The sequence below is a fragment of the Cebus imitator genome, unplaced genomic scaffold (assembly GCF_001604975.1).
Source record: "Cebus imitator isolate Cc_AM_T3 unplaced genomic scaffold, Cebus_imitator-1.0 Scaffold45, whole genome shotgun sequence".
In the NCBI taxonomy this organism is placed as follows: Eukaryota; Metazoa; Chordata; class Mammalia; order Primates; family Cebidae; genus Cebus; species Cebus imitator.
The window spans coordinates 7,768,733-7,778,489 of NW_016107360.1; the positions used below are offsets into that span (position 1 = coordinate 7,768,733).

At 41.8% G+C, this 9,757-nt stretch overlaps 1 protein-coding gene across 1 annotated transcript in view; it reads right to left on the minus strand.

The window, feature by feature from the left end:
- Positions 1-9,757, minus strand: part of IGF2BP3 (insulin like growth factor 2 mRNA binding protein 3) — a 159,762-nt gene that overhangs the window by 104,295 nt on the left and 45,710 nt on the right. The window contains exon 3 of the mRNA XM_017526986.2: positions 7,248-7,296. Within this exon, the coding sequence (XP_017382475.1) occupies positions 7,248-7,296 (49 nt within the window). The remainder of the gene's footprint in view (positions 1-7,247; positions 7,297-9,757) is intronic.

Here is a 9,757-nt window from a genome sequence, read left to right on the forward strand (position 1 = left end):
TTTAATTTGAGATGGTGTCTCGCTGTCATCAGGCTGGAGTGCAGTGGCACGATCTCAGCTCACTGCAACCTCTGCCTCCCAGGTTCACTTGATTTTCCTGCCTCAGTCTCCTGAGTAGCTGGTATTACAGATGCACTCCACCATGCCTGGCTAATTTTTGTATTTTTAGTAGAGACAGGGTTTCACTATGTTGGTCAGGCTGGTTTCAAACTCCTGGCCTTATGATCTGCCTGCCTCAGCCTCCCAAGATGCTGGGATTACAGGCGTGACCCATCACACCCAGCTAACTTTTGTATTTATAGTAGAGACAGGGTTTCACCATGTTGGCCAGGCTGGTCTGGAACTCCTGGCCTCAAGTGATTTATCCACCTCAGCCTCCCAAAGTCCCAGGATTACAGGCCTTAGCCACCACACCAGGCCTGCTTGTTTCTTCTAAATAAGGAATACATGGTTTCCCTTCTTTGACCAGAGCCTCACTTAATATTTATCCTCCCAGATCAATTAAGTCCAGGAAAAAAAAAAATCAAATATGCAAGTATTGAAGTAAAACCAAGAAACGTTCTGAATTTTCTAACAAGATTGTGATGTTAAAGTATGTATTCTCCATAGGTACCTGTCAGACCACGTATTCAAATCTGCTCAGAAAATACTCACTGCAGTCATGAGGGATGTGGGGCCCCACATCACGCAGAACCCTGTGATGCAGGTGACTAACTGTAGTACAGGCTATTTCTCCACACAGTAAACGTGAGAAACATTGTTTCACCTTCCTAATCAGCCCCCAGAATGACAATCTTCCTTGCCTTTTTTCTCTAGGACCACTTCATTTACCTAATGTCTTCCTTTACATAAGGTCTTATGCTTCACTTCAAGGAAGGTACCCTCAACTTTGGACATTTTCTTGAGTACTTAATTAGGAGTTTTAGTTCTTTTGATCAGAGAGTAGTTACCTAAAAATAACATTAGGAAAAACTGAGAAATCCTTTCCTTAAGACTCTGGCCTCTTTTTTTTTTTTTTCTTTTGAGACAGAGTACAGTGGAGTGATCTCAGCTGACTGCAAGTTCCACCTCCTGGGTTCAAGTGATTCTCCTGCCTAAGCCTCCCAAGTAGCTAAGATTACAGGCGAGCGCCACCATGTCTGGCAAATCTTTGTATTTTTAGTAGAGACGAGGTTTCACTATGTTGGTCTGGCTGGTCTCAAACTCCTGACCTCAGGTGATCTGCCCGCCTTGGCCTCCCTGAGTGCTAGAATTTACAGGCATAAGCCACCACGTCTGGCTTTTTTTTTTTTTTTTTTTTTTTTTTTTTTGAGAGAGTTTCACTCTTGTTGCCCAGGCTAGATGCAATGGCGCAATTTCAGCTCAGGGTAACCCCCGGCTCCCAGGTTCAAGTGATTCTCCTGCCTCAACCTCCCGAGTAGCTGAGATTACACCACACCCGGATAATTTCTGTATTTTTAATAAAGATGGGGTTTCTCCACGTTGGCCAGGCTGGTCTAGAACTCCTGACCTCAAGTGACCCACCCGCCTTACTCTCCCAAAGTGCTGGGATTACAAGCATGAATCACTAGCCCCACTTATTGTATTTTTTTTTTTTTTACATACAAAAAAACAGTCCTGCTGGGAGCAGTGGCTCATGCCTGTAATCCCAGCACTTTCGGAGACTGAGGTGGCCAGATCACTTGAGGTCAGGAGTTCAAAACCAGCCTGGTCAACATGGTGAAACCTCGTCTCCACTAAAAATACAGTAATTAGCCAGGTGTGGTGGCGGGCACCTGTAATCTCAGCTACTCAAGAGGCTGAGGCAGGAGAATCGCTTGAATCCAGGAGGTGAAGGCTGCAATGAGCCAAGAACGTGTCACTACACTCCAGCCTCAACAACACAGCAAGACTCCATCTCAAAAACAAAACAAAACAGCAACAAGACATTTCTTCAATTTAGAAAATGCAGCCCACTTGAGAAACCGGGTAAGCAAAAGAAAAAAATATCTACTGGTGTTTAACATCAAGTACTCCACTAGGGCTTTCTTCCAAAGCCCTACCTTTATTCACCCAAGGAAGGGCTCAAATCCTCCTCCTAATGTACGCCTCCATGCAGCATCTGAACATCCACATCATCGGCTGCTGGCACTGTTTCTGTGGAGGAGCCCTTCCAGTTCTGGTCATACCGAGTCTACTCTTCAGGTACCTCAGGACAAGTCAGTGAGGGATGAATGAGGAACCATTTTCTCTTATTTCTCTGCTATATTCCATATATTTGGGAGAAAGCAAATCTGCCTAATTCTCTTGCAGTGAGTCCTTCAAAACATTAGTCTCTCTGTATCTTCATCTGCCATAAACAGCAGAATCCAGTGCCCACCCATAAGTGCTTTATCATCATCTAAAACTAAATGGTTAGAAACTGTTTGAACCTGCTTGACACAGCATACAAGATATGCTGCCCGGACAACTTAAGGAATCCCCTTCTGATCATTTAGTACTGTATGGTGGTATAGAGATAACATAAATAATAAAGATCTAATAGTAGCAGAAAGGTAGCACTCCAGCTACAGATCTTACAAAAAACACCACGTCACAGGCATTTCTGCCATGGTCCCAGATTCTGTCACCTCTTCAGTGACCTCACAAAATATGGCTTACAAGATGACTGGTAGAATCGGGAGGAGGAGGTTGTTTCACTTCAAGGTTAGAGGTTTAGCTTGGTATTAAGCTATCAGTTCAGACAGACAGGGTATATGAGGCATTAGGGCAAAAAAAGAAAAATAAGCTCTCAGTTCCAAATGTTCTTCTCAGCTTTGTGATGCCGGGGCTAGGACTCTGGACTCTAATCTCTCCTTTACCAGCTGTTACCAGTTAGTTTCTGCCAATAGAAGGCACCACAGGGGTACCAGAAAGCAGGAATCGGGGTAGGGACAACATGCTCTTCCCCATGCATCCATCGGCATCCCCATATCCACAGGTCCCTGTCCATCAGTCGGCATCACCGCATCCACAGGTCCCTGTTGTCAGTTGGCATCACCGCATCCACAGGTCCCTGCCCATCAATCGGCATCACCGCATCCACAGGTCCCTGCCCATCAATCGGCATCAACGCATCCACAGGTCCCTGCCCATCAATCGGCATCAACGCATCCACAGGTCCCTGCCCATCAGTCGGCATCACTGCATCCACAGGTCCCTGCCCGTCAGTCGGCATCACCGCATCCGCTGGTCCCTGTCAGTCGGCATCACCGCATCGCAGGTCCCGTCTGTCAGTCGGCATCACATCGGCAGGTTCCTGTCCGTCAGTCGGCATCACCGCAATGCAGGTCCCTGTCATCAGTCAGCATCACCGCATCGCAGGTCCTGTCTGTCAGTTGGCATCACATCGGCAGGTTCCTGTCCGTCCGTTGGCATCAGAACATCCCAACTGTCAGTCAGCATCATCATATTTGCAGGTCCCTGTCCGTCAGTTGGCACCACCGTTATCTGCAGGTCCCATCCGTCAGTTGCCATCACCGTGTCCGCAAGTCCCTGTCCATCAGTCGGCATCACTGCATCCGCAGGTCCCTGTCCGTCAGCTGTTATCACTGCATCAGCAGTTCGTTACATCCTCTAGCTGCTCTGGACACTCAGAACAAAATTGGTAACTCCTCTCTCCTCCCCACATCCCAGGCGCCACCCATAGCCAAGGAATTCCCATTGCTCAGAAATCTGAGTCTCAGGTACTCAGGGTTCTTCCCTCCAAGTCTCTAGAATCCAAAACCTCAACTTCTTCTGTTTGGCCTCAGGTGATAGCTGCTCCTTACAGTCACCACTCTGGATTCTCTTTGCTCTTTCACCTTCCAACACCTGTGTGATTCTCCTTGGTGAAATACCGAGTATGTTATTTGTGCTCCTGCCTGGATCTGACCGAGACAAGCACAAAACTCGAGGTTGAGAGCTGGTGAATTTGTTGTTGCTCTTATCATAGCTAAAACATACTGTGTATTTATATGTACCAAGCACTGTTTTAAAGGCTTTAGCCTGCATAATCCTCTTTAACATGCAAAGCAACCCAATGATGGAGCCATCATCACCCCCCGCTTGTTAGAAACGAGGAAAATGAGGCTCAAAGACTTTTAAAAACCTGTTCAGAGATCCTACAACTAGATCACACAATAAGAAAGAAGTGAAACTAGAACATAATTCCAAGTCTGACCTCGAAGCCTGCCCCATTTCCTGCAAAAGAGAAACATATTCCACTATAAGGCTTTTCTAGGTGCTGCATGCTGCTTCACAGGGCTATTTACATTGCTCACAAAGAACTTACTATAGTGCTTTCTCATTATCCTCTTGAGTCTTACCCTGTAACAGGCCCCTGTTTTTATGCCACTGCTCAACTAGCAAAACAGTATCATTTGTCCTGTGGAATGTCTCATATTTAGGACACAGCTAGTTGTTTATTTGAAATATCATTTAATTTGCTCCTCTACCTTGTGTATTTATTGTGAACTCAAAGTTAGATTAAGATTGAAACCAGGCCGGGCGCGGTGGCTCAAGCCTGTAATCCCAGCACTTTGGGAGGCCGAGGCGGGTGGATCACGAGGTCAAGAGATCGAGACCATCCTGGTCAACATGGTGAAATCCCGTCTCTACTAAAAAAATACAAAAAATTAGCTGGGCATGGTGGTGCGTGCCTGTAATCCCAGCTACTCAGGAGGCTGAGGCAGGAGAATTGCCTGAACCCAGGAGGCGGAGGTTGCAGTGAGCCGAGATTGCGCCATTGCACTCCAGCCTGGGTAACATGAGTGAAACTCCGTCTCAAAAAACAAACAAACAAAAAAGATTGAAACCAGTTGAATCTTTTTAGATAAGACTATTTCCTCAGTGGTACCATGTATATTCTACTTCATCAAAGTAGAAGGTACATAATGTCTGGCTGTTCCACTTTCAGTGATTCTAAGATTAATCAGTGACTCAAAGCCTAATCTTTCACTATAAAAGGTGGCTGGAAGTACAAAATTATCACTGATAAGGCTTTGGCACAAGAAAAGAGGCATACCCAGTGCGTATAATAAAACATACACAGGCCGAGCACAGTGGCTCATGTCTGTAATCCAGCACTTTGGGAGGCTAAGGCAGGTGGATCATCTGAGGTCAGGAGTTTGAGACCAGCCTGACCAACATGGTGAAACCCTGTCTCTACTAAAAATACAAAATTTAGCCAGGCGTGGTGGCAGATGCCTGCTCAGGAGGCTGAAGCAGGAGAGTCACTTGAACCTGAGAGGTGGAAGTTGCAATGAACCTAGACTGCACCACTGCACTCCAGCCTGGGCGGCAACAAGAGCAAAACTCAATCTCAAAAATAAGTAAGTAAATACATACATACATACACACACACACACAACACACACACACACACACACACACACACACACACACACACACAAAGTAACCCTTCTCAACAAGGAAACAGGGGCCGGTCGTAGCGGCTCACGCCTGTAATCCAAGCACTTTGGAGGCCGAGGCGGGCGGATCACCTGAGGTCGGGAGTTCAAGACCAGACTGACCAACATGGTGAAACCCCGTCTTCAAAAAAAAAAAAAAAAAAAAAAAAAAGGAATAGGTTTCCCTCAAGTCTTTAAGGAAAGAAACACCTAACAACAGCTCATCCTATTCCTAGTGAGCCCTCAATATAATCGTTTTTGTTGATCAATATGCAAACAATCATCAAAATTTTAAAGGGAGTCAAAGGTGAAGAGTTTCAAAGTGTAGCTACAAGCGTCTTATGATTCAGTATATGCTCTTGCTTATTTTATCTTGTGTGCCCATTTTTGCCCATTTGAAAACAGATAATTCGCTAACTTGACACTACCTCAAAAGGACAATGAGGAGAGTAACATGAAATATAAAAATTAAGAAAAGTTAGATATGGCAAATAACCAGAATGAGGGAAAATACAATAAACTAAGAGCTAAATTCTCTAAATTTGAAGAGATTATGAATGAATTAAAAGGAAACTGGCCAGAGCAGATATGCTAATACTCTCATAATTCACTTAAACTCGGTTTCCAACATTTGACTATTTCATAGAAAGCTACATTACACCAGATGTAGTTCCTGAACAACAACAAAAAAATCCTATTAAATTACATTTTAAATCATATTTAATATGGCTCATCTTAAAATAAGGGGATGAAAGTAGTAATGTTACTATTATAACACTTGATTTGAGGACCTATCCCCCAAGCTACTGAATTCCCTAAACAAAAGTTAATCTGAAAAAGGAACGTGTATAAAATTTAATCTTATAACTCACCATGTTTCCATCTATAAAGTGTATTTTTAATGCATTATACAACTTGCAAAATATTCAGCACATACCAAAATCAACCCCTTCCTGCTAAACTTAATAATAATATTTTGAAGATAAATATTCTCAGCACAAATCACTTGTGACCAACCAACAAAACTTGGAGAATCAGACTTAAATCAACTTCCTTCAACTTTCCACCAAAGTAATCTTTTAACCAAACTATGCATGTTGATGGGGGTTATGATGTAGTGACTCAACTGTTATTTTAGAAGACTAGTCTAAAACACACAAAACTAGTTACTCTTGATTTTTTATATTAGAAATACACAAAAGCTAAGCAGTTTCTCTGCACCACCCTCTCCAAGGTGGGTTTTAAGAACTTTCAGGTTCCATTGTCTGAAGAGTCAACAGATATTTTTTTTTATCCTTTCAACTACTGGAATCTCAAATTCTCACCATGACATCATTATTATGCTTTGGAAATTGCTGACACAGGCTACTCAATTGTGCTAAATAGTTTGTGTTTAAACACATTACACAATCACTGCAGTGCCACCATCTGAGCAAAAGGAAGCAGAGTAACATTTTTAAATAAAGCACAAAGTAGCAGGTATTTGTATTTTTAATAATTTGCCGAGATAGTAACTTCATATTTAAATACAACTGGCAAATTCATCCAAAAGCACTGAAATCCATAAAATCCTGTTGGGACGGGAATGAATGAGAAAGATTAACCAGTTACCCAAGAATATATTTCAATTTTTGGTTTCTTCTTATCTCAAAGAGCAGATTTTCAAAAGATAAACTGTGCCCTTAAGAAGAAATACCCACACCAAGACACAGGTCATAAGAGAAGAATTTTATGTTCTAGCACACCCAAGAGTTGAGGAAAGGAAAAAAGGCTTTGAAAAAACTAACAGCAATAGGCTTACATACTCAAGATCTTAATTTTAAATATGGAAATTCTTACCTCCCACTGTAAGTGAGGCGGGATATTTCGTATCTGAAGTTTCCGAATCCTGCAGAAGAATTAAAATGTTTTTTAAAAGAAAAAAAAAACATAAAAACAAGACAATAATAGCCAACATGGAAGTTTAGAAACTACTTAAAATATTAACCCTATGTTAACTACAAACCAATATATAATAAGAAAAGGCAAACTAAGAAGGAAAAACAAAGAAACAAACTCACAAACTGCAGAGACCATTTGGAGATCCAGCATTTATTGATCTGTTATGACTTATTTTAAAAGCCACTAAAATTGGCAGATAGAATGTTTAAAACAGATTTATCTGATGATTACATTCTAAGTTCAAATCCTTTAGCTGCAAATTAGGCATCACAGGACATAAAGCCTTATACCAGGTGATCTTACTCTGTCCATCACAGCCAAGGAGTCCATGGATAAAATTTAGGGAAATAAAAAATGAGGTGGGGTAGGAAATGACACATTTATCTTCACTATCCCCTAACTGAAATTTAACACGTCCTTCAATTATGAAGGCTGGCACTAAAGCACAGAATTACAGTAATTTTGACATCAATATAAATCAGATATTTTTTATTTTTTTCAGACAGAGTCTCACTCTGTTGCCAGGGTGTAGTGCAGTCTCGGTTCACTGCAACCTCCACGTCCCGGGTTCAAGTGATCCTTCTGCCTCAGCCTCCCGAGTAGCTGGGACTATAGGCGCGTGCCACCACGCCCGGCTAATTTTTATAATTTTAGTAGAGATGGGGGTTTCACCATGTTGGCCAGGATGGTCTCGATCACTTGACCTCATGATATGCCCGCTTCGGCCTCCCAAAGTGCTGGGATTACAGGTGTGAGCCACTGTGCCCAGCCAAATCACATATTTTCATACCACATTAGATTGCTGAGATCTTTAAATATCATCTACACTCATCACTGTGAAATTTAGATGTGTTGCTAGAACTTATTATGTTAAGCACCTATCAATGAGTTTTAGCATTTTGCTAACTAGATTTCAAAATAATTGGTTTCCTTTATAATCCTATGTATTTTATGCATTTTAAAACATCCTGAAGCCAGGCGTGGTGGCTCACGCTTGTAATCCCAGCACTTGGGAAGCCGAGGCGAGCAGATCACTTGAGGTCAGGAAATTGAGACCATCCTGGCCAATGTGGTGAAACCCCATCTGTACTAAAATTACAAAAAAATTAGCCAGACATGGCGACAGGTGCTTGTAGCCCCAGCTACTTCACAGGCTGAGGCAGGAGAATTGCTTGAACCTGGGAGGCAAAGGTTGCAGTTAGCTGAGATTGTGCCACTGCACTGCAGCCTGAATGACAGAGCAAGAGTCCGTCTGGAAAAAATAAAAAATAAAGATATCCTGAAACATGAAAGGAGAGCCACAGGTTTCAGACTGCCAAAAAAGTGTACGGTACAGAAAATGTTAAGAATCAGCACCTTTGCTCAAATGCCCTACACATGTATATACGTATGTAAAAAGGAGGGTGACGCAAATAGCACAACTGCATGTTAATTAGATGAGATTATACTATAGAAGTCACAGGCCAGTCACTTCCTTTGAAGGAAAAAGAATTTATAGTCAACTAGCTATTAAAAACAAAATAAAACAAAAACTAGCAATTGAGCTTGACATCTCAAGTAAAATAAGTAAATTACTTAACTTCTAAAATTAAAACTATATAGGACAGGCCTGGAGGCTCATGCCTGTAATCCCAGCACTTTGGGAGGATCACTTGAGCTCCAGAGTTCCAGATCAGCCTAGACAACAAAAAGTCTTTGTAAAATTTTTTCAATTAGCTGAGCATGGTGTTGCATGCTTGTAGTACCAGCTACTCAGGAGACTGAGATGGAAGGATTGCTTGAGACCAGGAGTTCAAAGCTGCAGTGAACTATAATTGCACCACTGCACTCCAGCCTGGCCAAACTATTGTTACCATGTCTTGAAAAGAGAAGAAAAAATAAAAATAAAAAATAAAAAAACCCAAAGAACTACAGTGAAATTCTCTTTCCAAGTCAAATAATCCACAATTTTGAAATATCTGAGCAAAACACCAGTTTAATCTAGATTCAAAGCCTAGTTAGTCCTTTGCCTCTTCCCTTTCCCCAAAACGGTGAGAACAAATACCACAGCTGCTATCAATCCCTTCAAGAACACCAAAGAAAATCTAGACTAACTAAACTCAAGTACATCCTGTCTACAATCATAAAATGGAGGAGGAAAGGAAGAGAAGCACTTTTACATGATTCTCATGACAAAGTAAAAGCAGTCATCAGGGTAAAATGTACCAAAGAGGTAAAAGAGAATGCCAGTTTAAGAGGGAGAAAAAAATATATATATATCCAACCTATAACTAGTATGAGTTTACAGACCAAATGCTAATTTGGGATTTGTTTTAAAATTACTCAAGTGTTAATAACTGTTAAAGCTTCAGGACTGGTACCTCTCTGCTTTTATGTAAGTTTTATATATATATATATATATATATATA